The sequence below is a fragment of the Vairimorpha necatrix genome, chromosome 10 (assembly GCF_036630325.1).
Source record: "Vairimorpha necatrix chromosome 10, complete sequence".
Lineage (NCBI taxonomy): Eukaryota > Fungi > Microsporidia > Nosematidae > Vairimorpha > Vairimorpha necatrix.
In genome coordinates, this window is record NC_088825.1 from 748,724 (window position 1) to 771,478 (window position 22,755).

General features: G+C 31.2%; 3 protein-coding genes across 3 annotated transcripts; 2 read left to right on the top strand and 1 right to left on the bottom strand.

Annotated features, from left to right (window-relative positions):
• Window positions 1-13,703: 13,703 nt before the first annotated feature.
• VNE69_10092 (ABC transporter) lies at window positions 13,704-15,563 on the top strand (the record flags this gene model as incomplete). Its single annotated transcript, XM_065474814.1, has 1 exon — window positions 13,704-15,563. One exon carries the CDS (start codon window positions 13,704-13,706, stop codon window positions 15,561-15,563), a length of 1,860 nt encoding a protein of 619 aa, XP_065330886.1.
• Window positions 15,564-21,720: 6,157 nt separating this feature from the next.
• VNE69_10093 (uncharacterized protein) lies at window positions 21,721-22,230 on the top strand (the record flags this gene model as incomplete). Its single annotated transcript, XM_065474815.1, has 1 exon — window positions 21,721-22,230. One exon carries the CDS (start codon window positions 21,721-21,723, stop codon window positions 22,228-22,230), a length of 510 nt encoding a protein of 169 aa, XP_065330887.1.
• An 8-nt stretch (window positions 22,231-22,238) lies between these two features.
• VNE69_10094 (uncharacterized protein) lies at window positions 22,239-22,713 on the bottom strand (the record flags this gene model as incomplete). Its single annotated transcript, XM_065474816.1, has 2 exons — window positions 22,239-22,271; window positions 22,333-22,713. 2 exons carry the CDS (start codon window positions 22,711-22,713, stop codon window positions 22,239-22,241), a joined length of 414 nt encoding a protein of 137 aa, XP_065330888.1.
• Between the last annotated feature and the right edge of the window lie 42 nt (window positions 22,714-22,755).

Consider the following 22,755-nt stretch of genomic DNA (forward strand, 5'->3'; position numbering starts at 1 on the left):
AGCATACTTAAAATACAAATTTTAAAATGTAAAATGTCAGTTTAACTTTTCTTGTTCAAGCAGGGACTTCCTTTTATACTTTACTGAGCATTTATATGAACAATATTATTTATTTTATTATCGATTAAATTCTGTATAGATTGTTGTAATTTTATATATATTTTTGTATTTAGTCTCATTTTAAAATTTTTTTCAGAAATTTCCTATTAACATGCGGCAACATATCATTTATTTAACGATTTAATACTACAACAAGTAAAAAAATAATATAATATTCAAATACTATTTATTTTTAATTTTAAAAATTGATAATTAATAGTAATCTCTCCATACTCTCGTAGATTTGTATTGTTTTTTGAGGATAAAATTTTATGTTTAAAATGAACTATTAAATAAATCCTGTTTCATATATTAACATTTGTAAGATCCCTTAATTCTCTAAATAAATACTTTATTAATTTTCTTCCTTTTTTTGTAATATTTCTTGTATTTTCTCGTATTGTTCTAATTCAGGGGTCGGCAACGAAGCGCCCGTTTTCATTTTTCACATATAGAAAAAATTTTAAAATTTTAATATTTTATTTTTTAAAATAAATTTGGTCAATTACATTTTTAATGCTAAATATTGGAGTACATTATAAGGAGTTGATGTGCTTTTCGTTAAGCAAAAAGACCTTTCACCAAAATTTTTTTACATATGATGATTATAACAATAAAATTATTTATTTCAATTATAAAATTCTTTAAAATTTATTTTGACAATAATTATGCCATAAAACATGCTAATGCAACGTTCAATAAATTTTCAAAATTTATTACAAATTTTTTTTGCCTCTTTATGGAACTTTCAAAAAAAGAAGAAATTATCAATTCAATAATTTATGGGAAGAAGATTTTTTCTTTATAGAATTTCAAGGTAGGGGTATTTGTTTATTGTGCAACAAAAGCATTGCAATATGCAAAAAAAGTAACTTAGAACGACACTTCAATAGTTTGCATGAAAATATAAATCTTGAATACCCACTGAAGTCCGAACTGCGAAAAAGTAAGTTGATATCTTTAAAATCAGCAATTGTAAAACAGCAGAGATGTTTTACAAAGCCAAAAGAGCTTTCAAAGGCGGCTACTGTAGCTTCAATAAAAGTTGCACATCTGTTGGCTAAGAAAAAAACCCCTTTACTGATGCAGAAATTATAAAAGAAGCTGTGAAACAGCGGCGGAATCTCCTTTTGAAAATTTTGAAAACAAGACAGAAATTTTAAAAGCTATTAATATGTTGCAGTTATCAGCTAGATTGCACTAAGAAGAATAGAATTAATTGCTAATAATTTAGAATTAGAATTAGATGAAGACTTAAGAAATTGTATGTATTTCTCTTTTCAGCTTGATGAATCTACCGATGTAGTTGACACAGCACAACTAATTGTTTCTATAAAAATGGTATTTAATGACTTTTCAACTAAAGAGCAATTTTTGAAAATTCTACCTCAAACTGTTCGTACAACGGGAAAAGACATTTTTTCTTTATTTAAAAAATTTATTGTCGATAAAAATATACCACTTCCAAAACTTTCTTCTATTACTACTGATGGTGCACGAGCAATGGTCGGAAAAGAAAGCGGATTTATTGGTTTATGTAGAAAAGATTTTTTGTTTCCAAAGTATATTTCATCAACAAGTTTTATTTTCAAAAAGTGTTAATTTTAATTATATTTTTTTAATTGTTACTAAAATTATAAATTCGATAAGAGCCAAAGCAACTCAACATAGGCTGTTTAAGCTGCTTATGAAGGAAGAAAAAGCAGATTAAAAGATTTAGTTTTTCATATAGAAGTGATATGTCTTAGCCGAGGCAAAGTTCTTGAACGCTTTATTAAGCTTTTACCTCAAATAAAGGAATTTATTGCAATGAGAAATGAAACTTATATAGAATTAGAAAATAAAAGTTCGTTATTAGATCTTGGATTTTTAGCGGATATCACAATGAAATTTAACGAACTAAATTTAAAATTACAACAAAAGAATTCACATATTGCAGATATGATAAGCTTAATTAATTCTTTTGCAAATATGTTAGAACTTTTTAAAATACATTTAATGAAGAAATCCTTATCTCCTTTCAAAATACTAAGTAAATGATTGAAAAAATAAACTTTTGTATTCATGAATTCGATCTTACCTTGTACATAGGCGCAATAGATTTATTACTGATTGCGTTTTCGAAAAGAATTCATGATTTTCGATCATTAAAGGAAGTAATTTTATTTTTTGTTAATCCTTTTAATGTTTTTGATTCTGATTTACCAGTAAAAATTTCTAATTTTTTTCATATAGTTATTATGGACGACTTAGAAATTGAAATTATTAATTTGAAGAATGATATAGTTTTAAAATCTCATTATTTAGACAAGGACTTTTGGTAATTGGTTTCAGATAATAGTTTTCCCATTTTAAGAAAATGTGCACTCAAAATATTTTCATATTGTGGAACCACATATAATTGTGAAGCTCTTTTTTCGAATATGACGTATTTAAAATCAAAATATCAAACACAACTTACGGACAAACATTTAGATAACTGTTTAAGAGCTGCCAATTCATCCTATATCATTAATTATGACCAAATTGTAGATGACATGCAAAATCAAGTATCTCATTAAAAAGTATTGTTTCTAAGTATTTCTCTACACGTAGTTAGTTTTTGTCATTTCTTCGAGATTTAATCGAAAACAAAATTTAAACCTCTTTTCAAAGTAATTATGAAGAAAGTTGCTTCGCATTCTTGTCAAAACAATGTCTATTAAATCTATATAAAACCGTTGAATTTATTATTTTTCGATTCTTTTAATCACTTAAAAAAACTCTTGTAAAAAAATTTATACTTGTTAAAGATGCCTATCTTTAAAAAAATATTGAAAAAAATCATAATCGTATTATTCGCTACGAAATGTTTTTTTTAAAAAGAATTCCAGAGCATTATTTTAATTTTCTTGAATATTTTTTTGAGCTTAACCCCGTTTTTCGTTTTAAGATTGTGAAATTGCCCATTTCAAACTTTATTTCAAAAAGGTTGCCGACCCCTGCTCTATAGAAATTTTTCTATCGGTGTTCGTTGCCTTATTAAATTTTTTATTTTATGTTATATATCCTTATTATTTTTACCCCTCATTATGGAAAATAAACACATGGGGGCGATACCAGAAAATGGGTCTACAAAGGAGGACCGTGGCCAAGAGGCTAGAATATTATTAAAAGAGGTTAAAAGGATTGTTTATGAGTTGTTTTTAGAGAAAATTGATGAGTGTGGATTTAAATTAGAAATTTTTAGGAGAGGTTCTATTTTATTGAGAAATTTTATTGTTGAGAGGATCTCGCAAGAGGGTAGTTGGAAGGAAATTGAGGAAAAATTAGAGTTGCTAGCTATTCAGGAGGAAAAGGAACAAGTGAGAAAAAAAGAATTTGAAGAGTTGTCCCTAGCGTTATGGGCTAAATTTGAGGAGAAGAATAAGTTGTCTCGTGAGGAAAATAAAAAGAATATGCGTTGCTACAATTGTGGGAAGTTAGGCCATAGTGTTAGATTTTGTAGGGGAATGAGGCGAGATTCTGAAGACAGAAGAAATAAAAGTAGTTTTAATTATGTTGGTAAATGTAAAGTGCAATTAGACTTAGGGGGTAAATGTGATGACGATTCCAATTCGGACAAATGTGATTATTATAATGTTGATGGTGGAAAACGTAAGAAGAAAAATTTAGGGGATATACAAGATTATAGCAAAAGGGACAATAATAAGAGAGTTCTGTTGAGAAGGGATGTAAGAGGCATCGCGTATTTAGAGGAGATTATTTCACGGGTAGGAGAAAGAGAGGATGAAGATATTAGTTTTTGTAAGGTTGAAAAATGTATTATCAAGACTCAAGAAGGCAAGAAAGTTGTTAAAAAAGGGCAGGCTATAGCTCAGGCTTTGTTGAAGAAGACGGAAGATTATATTAATAGTTTGGAAAGAAGAAAGATAATTAGAAGGTCGACATCTGACTGGAGAAATCCCATTAGAGCGATTGAGAAACCGAATGGTGATATAAGATTAGTAAGTAATTTAATTGCTCTTAATGACATTGTAGAGAAGGATCCTTATGAGTTAACTAGGATAAGAGATGTTATTAGAAGTACACAGGGATCTGAATTTTTTACCGTGATAGATCTAAAGGAGGGGTTTTATAGTATTGAGATTGAAGAGAAGGATAGGTTTAAGACGGCTTTTGAGTTTAATAAAAAGGTATACGAGTGGAATTCGATGGTCATGGGGTTTAAAAACTCTCCGCAGATATTACAAAGAATAATGAATGGGATTTTTGAAAAATTTATTGGTAAGGGAATCGAAATTTATATGGACGATATTGTGATTCATAGTAAGACAAGAGAGGGTCACGACAAATTGTTGAAAGAGGCTGTGGATATATTAGAGGAGAATAATATGAAAATTAATTTGGCTAAGGTTCAATTATGTAAACGAGAGGTGATGTTGTTAGGAGTAACAGTTAATGGCAAGGAGATACTGCCATCTGAAATAAAGCAAAATGAAGCGTTAGAATTTCCCAAACCGGAGTGTGTATCAGATGTTAGGAAATTTCTTGGGCTGGCTGGATGGTTTAGAAATCATATTGATAATTATGCAAAACGTACATTGGCGTTGACGGATTCTCTTAAAGGACGAGCAAGTAATTGGAAATGGACAGAAGAAATGGGAAAAGAATATATTAGTTTAAGGGAAGTGATTAGGGATTTAAAAGGTTTAGCAATTGTTAATTATAATAAGGAATTTTTGTTACGCACGGATGCGAGTAATGTTGGAATGGGTGCTGTTTTAATGCAGGAAGATGATCAAGGTAATTGGGTGCCAGTACAGTGGGCATCAAAAAAGTTTACGCCTACGGAAACGAGATATGGAATCAGTGAGAAGGAGATGTATGCAGTCTTTTGGGGAATTAAAAAGTTTGAATATGAACTACGCGGAAGAAGATTTAGGGTAGAAACTGATCATAAGGCATTGATCGAGATTAGAAATAAACCAGCATTTAACAATAATAGAATTAACAGGTGGATTGAAAAGATTCAAGAGTTCGACTTTAGCATTGAATATAGAGAGCCTAGTACCATGGTTGTAGCAGATGCACTGAGTAGGGTACATGAAAATGAGAAAACGCTAATGAATAAGGAGAGAAGTATTAAACAGGCACAGGGTAAATGGGACAAGCATGTTAAAGTTGTTGATGGGAAGGAAATTTGGGTATTTGACTCTGGTAGAGAAGCGGAGATTCCAAAGAAAGAATTGCGTGAAGGTTTAATTGTCAATGCTCATGAAAATTTGGGACATAGAAGTTTAGGATCAGTGTACTATGCAATGAAGTTTGAATTTTATTGGCCGGGTATGAAGAAGGATATCGAGGATGTTTTAAAGAAGTGTGAAGTTTGCCAAATATATAATAGGAAAAAGAGTGGTGGTTGTGATTTTGTTAGTTCAAGATTTTATTTGGAAAAGGTTGCTTTGGATTTGATTGAGTTTAGAGATTTAGGGAAATATGTGTTGGTCGTGATTGATTATTATACTAGGATCGTTTGGGGAAAAGTAATAGAGGACAAACGCGGAAGCTCGGTTGTAGGATTTTTAAAACAGTTGTGTGGATCAGGAATGAAACCGGTAGAAATAATTACTGACAACGGTAAAGAATTTAGTATTGAATATATGAGGAATTGGTGTTCAGAGGAAAATGTATTACATAGGAAAGTAAGCGTAGAAAGTCATAGAAGTAATGGAAGAGTGGAAAGGGTAATAGGAACCATAAGAGAAGGAATATTGAAAGATGATGCTGTGGATTTTGAAGCCAAGGTTAATAGATGTATATGGCGTTATAATAACAGCTATCATGAAGGGTTGAGATGTACACCATTTGAGGCCTCAAGAGACGAAACGGGCCATGTTATGATCGAGAATGGACCTGAAGGATTTTATAGTAGGAGGCTTGTGGCTCGCAAAAGAGAGAAATTCTATAAAGGTCAGAGAGTTAGGGTAGCGAAGAAAGAGAACTTATCGGGTTGTAGTAAGTATGAGAAAGGAAGGTTTTTAGGATATGGTGTTATCAAGGAAGTTTGCGGAGGTGGCTCGTACTTAGTTAGTTTGGAAAATGGTAGGATCGTGAAAAAGCGGCATTATGATTTAAAAGGTCTGCTTGGGATTAATGAGTTCTAGTATGAGACTACCGTCTTGGAGGGGGGATGTTATATATCCTTATTATTTTTACCCCTCATTATGGAAAATAAACACATTTTATTTGTAATTTTTGTTCCTTCCTCGACATTTTTTCTCCTCCATTTTTGGAAAAAAGGGGCAAAAAAAAAAACCTTATACCGAAAATTTTCTCCATAAGCCGACATTGGCCTGAACTTCTACTAAAATTGCTGAACAGTATTCTTATATAAAAAATAAAATACATAAAAAGTTTATCTTTGAAGGGCACGGAACATTAGAGGATCAAGAACACCATCAATAAAGTCATTAATAATAACAATATCTTAGAGAGTTATTTTAAATATAGCAAAGTCCCCTCTAAACAGATAAGATTTTCTAATTCTTTTTTATTTTGTTTAAAAAAATAGTGTAAAAATAAGAACTAAAAGTTGTTGAAATGACAGGAATCAAATTTTTAAAAAAATAAAAAATGTTAAGTAATATATAAATTAAAAAAAATTATTTTAGTTAAACAATTAAGACAGAAATGTACAAAATATGGTTTAAATAAAGACGAAGTATCAAATTAAACTGATTATACAAAATATAAGTGTCTAAAATGTAGGCATATATGTTAACGTTGGCCGAAATATGAGGTTTAAAGTATTCTTTTTATTATTGCCCATCTCCGAAATTCGAAGATGTATTTATATTTATTTCTGAAACATTGTTTCGGTTTGTTCTTGTTTCAGATGTCAATAAGACAATCTGAATCGTCCGGATTATCCGAAGTCTACATATGTGAACGTTTTAAGGAACATAAATAAGAAATTTTACTTCTTCATTCCTCTATAAATAACCTATAAATTTACAAAAATACTAATTTTTTATACATAGTAAAAAATTATAAAACCGAACCTAAAATCTGTTTTTATTAACATAAAATAATTAAAATTATTATCAGCATTTTAATAATTATATGACATAAGAAGCAAGAATATTTTTATGGGTGCTTCTCCCTTTTGCTGCCCTATTTTTTTGGGATAGCAAAACGAAGAAAAGCAAAAATATAAAATTTTCCTAAAGTAAGCATTAGCTACAAAAAATCGATATAGGGTTTTTTTGTTTTTTTTGCCCCTTTTTTTTAAAACAGGAGGAAAGAATTCGGACAAGAGAAGAATTGGAGATCATATATAATGATCTAATAATTAAGAAACAAAATAAAAAATGTAGCGTCTGTAATCAAAAAATGAAACAAAGAGGGGAGCAAAAAAGTCTCATAAGGTGTCCATGGAGCTCATGTAAAAACACAGTTTCAATTTGGAATGGAACTTTCTTTCGGGAGTTTAGGCTAAATCACATTACAATATTACAAATACTAAATTTATGGATTTTAGGTTATTCACGTAAGTCCATTTCTCAAGTTTAGGTTGTACTAAACCTTCTATATCTTCCGTGCTAAAAAAGTTAAAACACATGAGTCTTTATGATAAGTATTTATCTAGTATAGGGACTATTGGGGGCGATAATACTATAGTGGAAATTGATGAGACTAAGATTGGGAAGAATAAATACAATAGGGGGAAGTTAGTAAAAGGATTTTGGTGTTTTGGAATGGTTGAACGTACCATCCAACGTAGAATCATAGTAGTATTTATCAAGAAAAGAGACAAAAGAACACTTACTGGACTTCTTTTAAAATATGTAAGTAGAAGCAGTATTATATATAGCGATATGTGGAGAGCGTATCATTCTTTAAATACAATATTTAACCAACATCATATGGTTAATCATACATTACATTTTAGAGATCCAAATACAGGAGTACATACATATACCATAGAAGGTAATTGGAGATCTCTAAAACATTCTATACCAAATAGAAACAGATCATCGAATAGCGCTAAACTTTATTTATTTAGATATATGATCCAAAGAAACTCCACAACTCCAGTGTTTGAAGCTTTATTAAAATATTTATTCTAGTTTTTATTTTTGTTCCTTCCTCATCATTTTCTTTCCTCCATTTTTTAAAAAAAGGGGCAAAAAAACCCTACATCGAATTTTTGTAGCTAATGCTTACTTTAGCCAAAATTTTTATTTTTTTTAAAAAATTTACTCCGAAATGACGAAAAAAAAATTTAGAATTTTAGATATTATTCGTTTTCCAGTCTTGCCTCGTGTAAAGACTACATGATAGAAATTGGAATCTTTAATCTGACTAGACGATGTGGTTCTTGTGATCATGTTGCAGCAGAGCTTGATTATTATTGGAAAAGGAAAGTAAAGATTAGTTTATAGGTGTTGAGACAAGAATGCAGGGCAAAGAACAGCTTTTTAACTGGCATCAAGTTATTATTTGAAGTTTATATTTTTGTTGTATTCTTGGTCCTTTGTAACAGCAATAAGATTGATTATATGTTTAACGGTAGTGACAAATGACACTATTTATAAAATAACGCTTAAACGAGGGAATATATTAGAAAGAGAAAGAAACCGATTGCAAAATCGGTGGATCGGGAGTTCAAATTCGGGTTGATGAAACTGTATTATGTAGAAGATGAACTATTAGAGTTCATCTAGAACTGATGATGAAGCAAAAGATACTGCTGGATTTTAGGGTTGATAGAAGCTGCAAATTGACAAAGTTTTGTGTAGTACAACTTCCAGTTCGTAAGATAAATACTCTAGCAAGGATAATATGAGATAGAGGCTCGCCACTTACCATTATCAGTTCTTATTTCTAATGATTATCCTAGTTTTCCCGGCGACGAAACAAATCTAAAACTTGAACACATTATTGCAAATCATTCAATAAGATTTCTAATGAAGAAATATTTCATACTGACGTAATCAGAGAGACTACCTCTGGATAAATAATCTTCTAAATAATTAATTACTTTGCTATTAAAAGTTCTATTGGCACGTTTGGCATCTCTTATTGGAGCCTGGTTTCTGGCTTCGTCGCCATTTCTTGGTCGTAGGTTCCAAGGGCATTGATCGTTCTTGTGTTTCATGATCTAAAGGAGGTCAGGGCAAAAAAGAAATAAATGTTTTTTTTTTAAATAGACCGGTTGAAAGGTCTATTTTCTAAAACGGGAAGTTGATAAAATGAAAATAATTAGTTTGTGTTTTTGTATTACTAAACATACTAATAACATTTAGAATTTTGCTCTGGTATGAAATCAGAAATGACTTAACAGCACGGAGTAAAGCGTGTGTATACTGGGTTATGGCTCAAAAAAATTTACTTCTAGAAAAAAAATTATTAATAATGTAAGGAAGAACGAGGAAATGGAAGCTTTGATTGATTTTATCAAATTTAATTTTAGCTATTTTTTTATTTTTGCTGCCCCTCAAAAAGGGGTAGCAAAACGGAGAAGCGCCTTTTTATGTATTTAGATATATATTTTAACACAATGTAGAAAAGGTAATTATATAATTTGTTTTATTCTTATGTAATACATATAATATGGTCAAATTAGAACTTATAAAAACTATTTTTTGTACTTTATAAATAAAATGAGGGTAAGGACAGAGCAGGAGGAAAAAAACGAAAAAATTACAAAACAAACCTCTATAGCAAACATAGACAAAGTAGACACAGAAGAGAAAGAACAGGGGCCAGAACACACTAGTGTGCCCACTCAATCCACTTCTGAGACTCTTGCAGCAGTACTTGTGAGTACCGAAGCGAGTGAAGAAGAGTGGCCTCAAAGAGTATTTCTATCAATCATAAATAGATTTGGTAGAATGCCAAGAGGAGGGTGGAATAAAGCTACCGAGTTCTTCTGTGGAAAATTTGGGTCTAACATGAGTTCACTAGAATTCAAGGGCAAAGCGAAGAAAGCACTCACTAGTAATAGTGGTAGACAAATGACAGCCCGGGAATTCTTAGTGAATCCTACCAAAAGAAGAAAAGCCGAAACTGGCCCGAAAGAAGGGAATAGTCTCTTCGAAACCGAGCTCTTCCTGAAAGCACAAAAATTGTTCTTGGAAAAACTCAGTTGTATTCAGAACACATGTGTGGACCAGGTAGAAAGAACAAGGAAGATTTCTTCCTTGAAGGTTGATCTGTTGAAACTTGATGCTACAGTCAAGGCGGTAGATAGTCATGTTAGATACCACCCCCCTCATAACATGACAGAGATGGCAAGGATACTGCAAGCTGCACAGATCTGCTATCAGGAAATGGCCAGTAAGAAGCCTAAACCTTCGTCTTGGAAAGAAAGTATCTTGAAAAAGATTACTGAGATCGAAGACAAGGTAGTGCTTATCAAAAAGGCCAGGGCTTTTGATAAACTCTCAAATGAGGAAAAGCGTAAAGTCAAGAAGGTAATGCGTGAACTCAACATGCTTGCATGTTTACACCGAGATACTTCTGAAGCCATTGCTATACTCAACGAGAGGAAAGCCATATACTCAAGGAAGCTAGAGGTCGCAGACCGACGTAGAGAGTATAGGCGTGAAAATCAAAACTTTGAGCTATATAGAAGCAATTTCTATAGAAAACTCAAGTGTGCCAATGAGGTTACTCATAAAGTAAGTAAAGAAGATATTAGTTCATTCTGGTCTACCATGTGGAATAAGAAAGAGCAATCCGAAGACTGCAATAGTTTCGAGGAGTATCTTCTAGAATACATTCCTGATAGCCAAGATCAGATCACTTTCCCAACCTTGCAAGAATTTGTAGATATTATTAAATATTTACCAAATTGGAAGGCTGCAGGCTGTGATGGAATCTTCAATTTCTTTATTAAGAAGTGTGAAGCTCTACATCCATTCCTTTACAAGATTGTTAAGGAAGTATGCTTGGATGGGAAAGAACCCGAAGCTTGGTTCTACAAGGGGATTACTTATTTAATACCCAAAGGTACCCCCACTAGTGGTAATGACTTCAGGCCTATTACCTGTATGTCGAACCTCTACAAGCTTACAACGAAATGCACTACGAAAGTAATGCAGCTAATTGTAGAAAGTAGAGGGCTACTAGCAGAGAACCAACTAGGGACAGTTAGACAAGTCCAAGGAGCAAAAGAGCAAGCTATGATTAATATAGCAGTCAATAAGGAGCATGGAAACAAGCTGAAGACTATGTGGATAGATGTAAAGAAAGCCTACGACTCCGTAGACCATTCTTATCTATTAACATGTATTAGCAAGTTGAATCTCCCTCAATGGATAAGTAAATTCTTAGAAGCCACGGTTAAAAGGTGGCACATTGAGATAAAATCAGGATCGGAAACGATACTGAATAAGAAGATTGAAAGAGGCATATTACAAGGGGATTCCCTGTCGCCGCTTTTGTTTGTACTATGTATGGACCCGTTGAGCAGGAAACTGAATTCAACTTACCCAAAAGTAGGAATACAGACTCACGAGAGTGTTTATGTAACAAACCATCTTCTATTTATTGATGATCTTAAGCTCCTAGCAGAGAACGATGACGTTTTAAAACTGATGAAAGAGGAAACTAAAAAGTTTTTCTCTGCTGTAGGTTTAGAAATGAATAGGAGTAAGTCTGCAACTAACTGTAGTGATTGTAGTGAAGATGCAGTAGTACTAGAAGGGCATCAAGGATACAAATACCTTGGAATAACAGAAGATGCCTCTAGTGCTATCAAAAGAGAGACTTTTGAAAAAGTAAGAAGTGAGATCCTACAGAGGGTTGAAAAACTGTGCAAGACTCAATTAAATGGTGAGAATATGATTCGAGCTATAAACGAGCATGCAATATCAGTAATAAACTATCATGTAGGATTATTAAAATTAGAACCAATAGATTTCAAAAGTCTCGATTTTGATATCCGACAGGTACTTATCAAGTACCAGGTCCATCTGCAGCCAGCCTGCAAGGAAAGACTATACCTTCCTAGATCCGAAATGGGCAGAGGCCTCATAAGTATCGAAGATAGAAGCGAAAGTATGCTTCTGAATATTTATAAAACATTAGATGGGTCTAGAAATAGCTCACTAAGACGGGCAGCGATACTTAAAGTAGAGGCAGAGAGCAAATCCCACTTGTTTACAATAAACGAGTATCTAAGGATTAGGTATAGCTTTGTAGGAGAGATAACCCAGAAGATGCTAATAGAATCCCAAAAAGAAGCGCTTTACAACAAAATTAACATAAGGACAAACCATGGAAAGTTGTTTAAAGCTAGGGACAATGATTTAGTAAGCATTAGGGACTCTTCTACCTGGCTGGTTAAAGGAAACAATCAGGCTAGATCCGAAGCAATTTACTGCTTCCTACAGGATAGAAATATCTTCTGTGGACAAGAGGGACAATGTCCCCATTGTGGATCTCATAGGAAGACCGTGGATCATTTAGCTACCAAGTGTGATCGAATGTTGGGTTTTGATTATATGAAAAGACGCAACGAGGTAGTTAGATGCATTCATCTCTTACTATGTATTAAATATGGGTTTAAGAAGACAAAGAAAATACGTGGACACTCAGTACAAGAGATCATGGAAAATGATCGTGCAGAAATAAGAGTAGATACGAGAATATCCACTAATATAAAGGTAACCCATAATAAGCCTGATATTCTTGTGTTTGACAAGAAGAAGAAAGAAATTTTAATAGTTGAAGTTGGTATAACCAACCAGGATCGACTTACTATAGTTGAGAATGAAAAACTAAGAAAATATGACCTTCTTGCAAATGAACTGGGACTAATACATAAATCCCGGACAAGAATAGTTCCTTATGTAATGACATGGGATGGAGTGGTGACCAAATATCACAGAAAGTACATCAGGGAGCTAGAAATCCAACCCTACCTGGAAGCATATATCCAGTCTATTGTGATGAAGAAGACTCTAGAGTCCATCTCTTTGGAACGACGACGAGGATACGATCAGGAGGATGCAGGAGAAGAAGAAGTGGCTAGAGCTGTAAGCGCACTAGCGAATATGGCGACTGTTAAAGAAGTGGTGTCGGCAAAGGGGAATGAAGCTGCTAAAGTGAAGTTGGAAAACATTAATAATTCCACAGAAACCAAAGTCTGTGAAGAGCTGAATCCCATGAGCGATACCGGGGAAAGCTGTGCTATGAATATCTAAACATAATTGAAAATTAACTCAATAAATCTTTTATATGTACTTTATAAATTATTGATTTTTTCCTCCTTTTTTTACGTTTTGGTTTTCCAAAAATTGGGATATTTTTTAAAATTAGTATATATATTCATGGGGGACTAAAGTGGAAATTGGCCTAAGTTCTTTTTTGCTTTTTTTTTGGTAAAATTAAAATTTTATTTTAAAAGAGGTACAAATCTTTGAATGTCAATTTTTTCAACGCCTGTCAACAGTTTTGGCGTTGAATTTTATAAAAATAAAAATTTGACATGTCAAAAAAAAAAAGTAGCTTAAGTTTGCTTATTTACCGTAATTTTTAAAGTAATAAAAATCATATAATTTAGCTATAACTCCTTTTTTTATATAAATGAATAAATCCTAATCAGCCCCAAAATGGAAAGAGAAACTAAAACACTAGAATTTGAAAATCTTTATTACGACGTACCAAATGTAGATCCAAATATACATGGTCCATACGCTGAGATTTTGAAATCTTTATCTGGGAAAATTGAATCTGGGAAACTTACAGCTGTGCTTGGTTCTAGTGGCTGTGGTAAAACTCATTTTCTTAGAATGCTTGTTGGAGATATTAGTGGAAAATCAAAGACATTTGGTAGAATTCTATACAATGGTGAAGAAAGAAATCCAGAAGGATGGAAAATGAAGTTTTCTTATGTTCCCCAGGATGATATATTTTATCCTGACTTATCGATTTATGATCATATGAAATATTATATGTCACTTGGGGAAGCAAAATATCGGGAGTTTGACGAACGTAAAGCCGACAAGATACTTGACGGATGCGCGATATTGCACAAAAAAAATAGTCTCGTTGGATCACTTTCAGGAGGTGAACGTAAAAGAGCTTTGATCGCTATTTCTATGATTAATGATCCAGAAATTTTAATTTTAGACGAGCCTACAACTGGGTTAGATTCAAATACAGCATTAGAAATTATTTACACCTTAAAAAAATATGCACAGGACTATAATTGTATGGTTATATCTACAATTCATCAACCTGGTGCTGGTCTTTTCAGCTACTTTGATGATTTAATTGTATTAGTTAAATTAGGAGTATTTTATATTGGACCATATAAACAATTAGAATCTTTTTTGGTTGAAAATGGGATCTCTACAGAATCAGAGTTATCATTGCCAGAATTTTTGTTCGTTATTATATCTGATCATTCCCTTCTTCCCGAAGCTAAAAAATATAAACCGAATGTTAAGAAAATCATTGAAAAAAATAAGCAATCATGTAGAAATGAAAATACTGCTGAAATATGCAATAACTACAAGACTCTTACTTTTAAACCTAAATTATATGATAGTTGGAAGGTGATGAAACATTCCTTTGAGACTACCTATAACAAAAACAAATCATATTTTGGTCTAGTTTTAATGATTTTTTGGACAATCTTATTGATTTTATTGGAGCCAATTCTGCATTTCTTTATATCCCTTTCATATAATTGCTTAGAACTGAATGAAGAATTGAAACAATGTTCTTATGATCAAATATTCAGTTTTAGTTTTGGTATAGTTAGTCATTTATATAAATTTTCTCATATCATTTGGGTTTTTTATTCGTGCACAAATGTATGGAATTACAACGAATATTTTGCTCCCGAATATTTAAACGACAAATACACATATGGTACGTATTTTATGGCAATGCTCTACTATTCTCTAATAAGAACTTTTATGTTCTTTTTTCCTAAGTTCTTTTGTTTTCTTTTATTTTATAGAAATTTTTTGTTCCACCCACTAGTCTTTTTAGTTTTTACTGTCTCTACTATCATTAATATTTTTTTATACACTTGTATGTCTATTATTATTGAATATAATAGCGTATTTTGGTACATATATATAGTGTTAATGAATATATCACAATTTGACTGTGTAGAGAATGAGCTATACTATGATGATCCCATTGCTTACCTGTCATCAATCTTCCCAATATTTAATTTTAGACTTTTTTTAAGGATGAGATGTTTTGGATTATTGGAAAAATTTAAGAATAGGTCAGCAATTTCTGAATTTCTGAGTAAAACATTCGTTGAAAAAATTATCAGGTACTCATATGAAGAAGGTGCAGAAAATACTATTATTTACAATACTTTTGGCAAATGGGCAGATTTTATTACAATTTTCACTATGTTTGGATCTTGTTTATTACTGGTTGGTGTTGTAACAGTACTTTTCAAAATCAACAGAATTCCTAATATGAGATTTAAATTATCAAAATAAATAATTTATTTTATTTTGTATAGTTTCTTGTGTTTTTACCCTCTCCCTTTCGTAGTTTTGTAATTTCCGAACTAAATGTTTGGGTTGTTTTGTAAATAATAGTAAACATTGTCTAAGAAAACCGTTACAAAATGATAACAATGTTTCAGATATTTTCTAGGGGTTTCTTTATTGTAAATTTTTCTACAAAATATCATATATTTACTGTATTATAAAAGGTTTTAATTAGATTTCCCGACCTTCTTTTTGATATTTTGAAATTCTCGATCTATTTATTTTAGTCTTTTTATGTTACACAGGATTTAATCGTTATTGTACCATGTTTTAATTTCTATATTGCCATAATATTAGAATTTTATATCAACTAAAAAAATTTAATGGAAGTCATCGCTTGCTCTTGCCTTTTCTAGTCAGCTTATCATATATCTATAACCAGGGATACTGACGGCTTTAATTTAAACTTTAAATATTCTCAAGACTTGTTTCAATTGTATTTTTTATAAATGAAAAGATGAAAATCTTGATCTGAGCTTCGAAAAAAAAATTCGATGGTATTTACAGGGGGTTACATTTTTTTAGTTTAACTTTTCCATTTTTTATAGCCCAACTTTATATTTATATAGCCCTACTTTTACATTTTTATAGCTCAACTTTGCATTTTTATAGCTCAACTTTGCATTTTTATAGTACACTTTTTGAAAATAAAAACCTTTTTATATGCCTAGTGAAGCTAGAGCAACAGTCACACCAGGTTGCAAATTTTTATCATTCAAGAGATGTTTTAGGATAACTAAGAGAATTGGGTATTTCTTACGTTTTTTTGCCTCCATATTTATCACATCTGAATAATATTAAAAGTTTTTTTCTAAGATAAAATTGAGATTTTGTGCTATACAAATTTTAATAATACAGTAGAAACAGATTTAGAACAAATTCCAGAAAATGATTTATGCTTATCGTGTAATTGATTCAACACTTTTATGGTATGATGCTAGAAATGGCAAGGCGAAACATGAATTTATATAATTTAATGAGATTGTATATATTTTACACATATTTATATTGATGGTTCGTTATAAATTAAATTCCGGTTTTTTATAATTAGCAAAAAATGGACTATTAATATGCAAAAGTTGGACTAAAAATACAAACCCGTAAAACACTTCCAAAAGAGGGATGGGAATAAAAATAAGCACATTGACAATATATATATAATCAAATAAAGGGCGCTACTAAATTATCTCGGCCACTTTTCAAAAGAGGGGTAAAAAAAATAAAAAGTTGGTAGATAGAAAATTTTTAAAAAAAAATAGAAAAAATCTGAATTAAAATTTAAAATATTGATTAAAATTTTGATTGGAAGATGTATAAAAAGTAATTATCTTAAAGCAGGCTAAAAGGAGAAGTTTAGGGTCATAATTATTTATATTTCTTTTTGTCCATACGAATTCATTTTAAAATATTTGGATTCTCTTTTTATTTACACCACCTCGTGCTCGATATTGCTGCTTCAAATGAGACCACAGGTTTTCAATCTGATTAGTGTTTGTTCGTCCCTGTGTGCTAAACCCTTCACTGTGATTAACAACGTAGTAAACTGACCCAAATTAACGCACTGCCCATGGATACGAAGGATATTCATCTGTTACTATTATAGAACCCGCCCTAAAATATTGTTTAAAAAATTCAAATATTGTTTCTTTTTTTCTGTTTGGAATTATTTTTAAAACAAAATTTCTGAAATTATCCTTCTCTACGCCGCCTAAAATCCATTGTATTCTAGGAATATCATCATCTACACTTGATGGGTTCTCGATTATTAACCCAGAACAGATAGCAGTTTCGTCGAATTGTACTTCGAGCCATCACCGCCAATCTGTTTTTCCTCTTGTTCTCTTTCCCTAATCAGTTCATCATTTATGTTTTTTAGTTTTATGTAGGTTGGCTCAGATATTTGACATAAATTTACTGCGTGATAGCTGCTGGCGTTAAAAATCCAGCAATGTATTCCTTTTAAAACTTTGTTTGCATCAATTCTTATTTTTTAACTTTGAGCCCTTCCTTATGGATATCCTTCTCCTACATGATGTGTTGACACATAGGAAAACTTTCCCGTCTAGTGCTTTTCTCTCGGTTTGCAAGCGATTAGCACTACCACACTTATCACAAATAAGAGAACTTTGAAAAATATTATGTCTTGTGAAAAAATCCAATACTCTTTCGTCGTTTTGGAATATTTCGTAGGAGAAGTCTAAGCTTGTTAGCTCGTCAATAAGTCTTTCCATGTTTAGGGCGGATTTTAACCCTTTTTTTCATTTTCACCTTTATTCAATTATCTCGGCCAAGAAAAAGTTCCCCTTGGAATTTGAACGAATTATATATTTTTTTTTACCCCTATTTTCACCCCTTGGCCGAGATAATTTAGTAGCGCCAAATAAAGCATTCATCATAAATTTTTTTTTATTTAACTTTATTTAAGAAATAGTTAGTATAGAATTCATGGGCAATCCAAAGCTCTCCTAGTTATTATAAAACTACTTTCAAATGTGGATTTTAATTTATTTACGAAAAATACTTTATAAAGATTGTCGGAGATAGTCTGTAAATTCATTATGGATAATTCTAACAAAAATTTAAAGTTGTATGAACTTCTCAACATTCCATAGACGACGATGGCCCTTTGATCTAACACACATGCAATTTGGGTTGCGGCCTCAATGTGTTGGAACCTGTTTAATAGCATTAATTAATCTAGGTGAATATTCACAATATTTTGTCAAAGGCTTTTGGTGAGATCGTCAAAGTAAATTAGGTTTATAGCTGTTTATACTATAATATTAGATGTATAATGATGCGCTGATTAATATTGTCTTTTGGATTTTTTTTGTAAGAACTTTTCATGTAATTCCCCAAATCCTTTGTTTTTTGCTTTTTGAAAGTATAGAACAATAATCACCAGCCTTTTATTGCATATAAAGAGCAATGTCTATGATATAACATCATTGTAGTATCTACAAAATTTTAAATTATCAAGCCCTCCGGCTTATAAGGTCTGAGTGTTGCAGCAACCTAGATAAAACAATTATTTGTATTTCCTTAAATATTGAATTCTCGGTTTTTTTGTTGGCTGATAAATTTGTGTGCAAAGGCTTCCCATACTAGATTTTTTAAAGTCATTTTTCGTCTTTAATAAAGTCTTGGCCGTTTTCCGAAGATCTGGTACAACGGAGGATCTAATTTTTCTTGGGATTTTATATGTGGCGAGACATGTGGGAGACTAGTGGTAAACGCAGTAAAATAAAATGTCACATTGTTTATGTGATGGTGAGAGGAGCGTGTGTGCGATGCCGACGATTGTAGGGACAATTAGGCTAGTGCAATGATGTATTTCCTCGGGGTATTCAAACAACTTCCATTAAGCTATCTGTTGTGAGATATATCTAGACGATTTAAGATAAAGATTGAAAAAAATTCTCCTAGAGCAAAAGTCATATCAATATGGCGAATCTTACTGCACAGAAAGCTCATAGAGTAAATTTTAGTGAGTAAGAATCTACAAAACCGGTTGGAATAGGATCAACACAAATCTCTCGATCTATATAAAGTCTTTCCCCTACCTCTTCTTGCAATAAATAAATAGGCATTTTAAAAGAAAGTTTTTAAAAAGGGCACAACGGAATATAAAATCAAACAACGCAGGCGAGAAATTTTAAACATTAAAAATAAAACTTCAAGAAACTTGACAATAAAAAGTAAAATCATAGAAATTGATAATTATGATTGCGTATACTAAGTGCTAACACTTTTTTATCAATCTTTGTTTTTGTAGAATAGATTCAAAAACAGTATTAAAATCGTTTATAAATGTTTAATCACCCAGAAAAATTTCTAACAACGTTTTAACATTAAAAATTCCAAAAATGTGTATTTAATTGGCCTAAAAGAATTTACAATCATTTCATATTATTTATACTTTTTTAAATCATTTTATCATTGGGTATTTACTCTAAAAGTACAACCCGTCTTTTCTAAAACCATAAATGTTCCTTTAAAAAAACCTTTTACAAAGCTATTAAGATTAAGAAGAAGAGATATTTCCAAGATATTTATGTCGTAACCTCTAAAAACTAATCAATCATCTTTAGAAAATTGGACAATTTGATTGGTTACTAAGCCATTATTAATTATTTTCAAAAGAGGAGATGCAAAATACTTGTGAAACAATTGACAATGTAAACATTTACCTTGCTCCGTTTTTAAAACGAATAATCATATGCTAATTTATTAAAAAAATTAAATTATGAAATTTTTATAATAACAATTTAAAATGTTGCTCAAAATGTTTCTAAATATTGATAATTTTGGTATTTTGTAATAATTGTACAGTTTGGAGCGGATGCCACGGGTAAAAAATGAAAAAAAAAAAATTTCAGTGAGGAGCCAATCAGAAAATAAGAACAAATAAATGTTCGATTTAAATGACCGCCCAAATTTTGTCTCGATTTTTTGAGGGGTAAATTTTTTTTTTTAATAATGAAAGGGAATAATGAAAAAAGCAAAAAAACAAAGCTTTTGTTACTTTAATATTACCATGCAACCTTAAATCTCTAATGTTTATTTCTTTTATAGTAATCCCATTATTATCTTCTCTGCATAATTTTAATTAATTAAATTGTATTATATCTTTTACAATATAGACTTCTGCATCTAAACGTTCATACAGAGAATGTCTTCTTGTATTGTCGTTGTTGTCCAAATAAGGTCTTATAAGGACTCTATCCCCTATTTGAAATTCTAAAAAATCATTTTTCTACATACTTCTTTGTACTATTCTATCTGCAGGAATTTGTGTATGAATTCTAGCTGCATCATGATATCTTTCAATTAAAAAAAAGTTTGTGTTATTCGGAGCATACCTTTGTTGTTTTTTCATTAATATTGCAATCTAGAACATCTGATAAACTTTATTTGGCATATTTTTCGTCCTCACATTCTTGTTCGTGATTTTCTTATTTATCGAATCTAGAAACCCTGTGATTCTAGAGACGTTCATATTGTCCCTAATAGATCTATCAATTATTGGAGAGAATAATGTTTGATTTGTAGTAGAGTGTCTTTAATTATTATACGACCAGGTAACTTCTTCTCTTACCTTGGTCCATTGAGCCAAAATATTTTTTGTCCCGAGAGTAGATAAAATCATCCACTTTATTGTTTGATGGCGTCGTTCTATCTGTCCATGTATCCATGTCCATCTAGCTCTCTTCTTTACGTGTCTTATTTCATATTTTTGACATAAACAACGATTACCAGATTTATAATTCTCCGCCGTTATCGGTATGAAGTATATAACAAGGATTAAACGTTCTAAACAACATTTCCAAGCAATCCCCACACTGATACCTGTTTTGTTAAGCAGTGGTACCGTCCAACAATATTTGGTAAAAAAATCTCCAATATTCAATAACCATTAGAATCCTTCATTGGGTTCGTGATATAGCCGGAGATCAATCAAGTCTGCAACATATCTTTCCCATTGATACTTTGCTACAATTGGTCTAATAACTGGTCTAGTTACTAGATTTCTCTTTCATTGACATATATCACAGCTATTCAAAACTCACTCGATATCTTTTTGGGTTGCGTCGTAGACTTTTGTTTGTAATAATTAAAACAATCTGTCCTGTCCCGGATGCCCATTTGAGACGTAAATAAATTTTGAAGCGTTGCTCGTTTTGGGTTAAGGAATCGTAATGATCTATATAGACATACTTTAAATCTCATCGTGAGCTTTGTGGTACCATTAATCACATCCCCAAAAGGGATAAACTTTATAGCTTTTTCTTGTAGCGTCTCTTTTTGTTTTTTCTACCAACCTCGTTGGAACAATACCAATCTTTAAGAAGACAACCCCTTCTTGTCTTTCATTGTTGTTCAGTTTTATCTTCATACCCTTCAAATTGCAGAAATTTTATATGCAAATCACAAATAAATACCAAAGTTTTTAAAAAATATTTTATTCTTCTCAAGTAAGCATTTGCCTGGCCTCTACTGCAAACGGATTTTTTTTAATTTTTTGCCCTTCTAAAGTAAGCAACTTCCCCGGCGTCCGCTCCGAGCGGTGACAATAATTTACTATTATTTTTTTTTACCCTCCATGTGCAGTCATCTTCAAACTGAAGACGGTTTTTGTATTAATTGTGGTATACAAATCACCACTCTAAATTTAGTCGATTCCTACACACCTGTAAATCATCACACAAAATCTCAGAAACATATTTATTTACTTAATAAACTTCTCCATACTTTTAACATATCAGAATTTAAGCCGAATATATTACACGAATATAACACCAAAGCTTTTTCATTTAGACATAGTATGAAAGATAAACTTCTTCTTTGTACTTATAAAGTGTTAAGAGACTCTTCATATCCCATAACGTTTAGCGACGTAGAGAAATATTCCCCTAAAATAAAAAGTAAATGGTTTAAAGAATATAAATATATTCCGTATAGTAAAGCCTACATTAGAAATTTATTGGACAGATTTGGTCAAAATATTAGCTGTACCAATTTACAAGAAGTTATGAGCTATGTAGAAAAATATAGTAACAAACCCATGGAAAAAGTTATACAAAAATTTTTAATAAACAAAAAATCAGTTTAAAATTTTTTTTATTTTTTCTCTAATTGGTAAAATGCTTCGTTCTAAAATATAAAATTGTGGATAGTCTTTTTTTAATGATTTGTTTTTTTTGAAAACATTAACTAATATATCTAAAATATTAATAAGAGAAGTTGTATCAATTTCCAGTATTAGATTTACAATATGGGATATAAATTCTTGTATTAAAGTAATACTAACATCACTGTCAATAATTTCAATTAAAAAAACAGTATTAGAAGGTAAAGTGTCTACTGTTATGTTTTCAAGTGTAATTTTATAGAAGTCTGGAAAATCTAAATCGTAATTTACTATGACATAGTACAGAAATTTGCTAACTTCTATATTTCCTTTATGATGTTTTAATAATTTAACACAAACACTTCTTGGGTCATCTAAATCATCAATAAAATTGTATAAAGAGTTGACAACTTCTGGTTTAAAATTTTCTAAGAGTTTGTCAATATCTTTTTCAATTTCTGACATTATTGAGGGCATTCTTATAAAAAATTAAAAAAGCCGTTAATT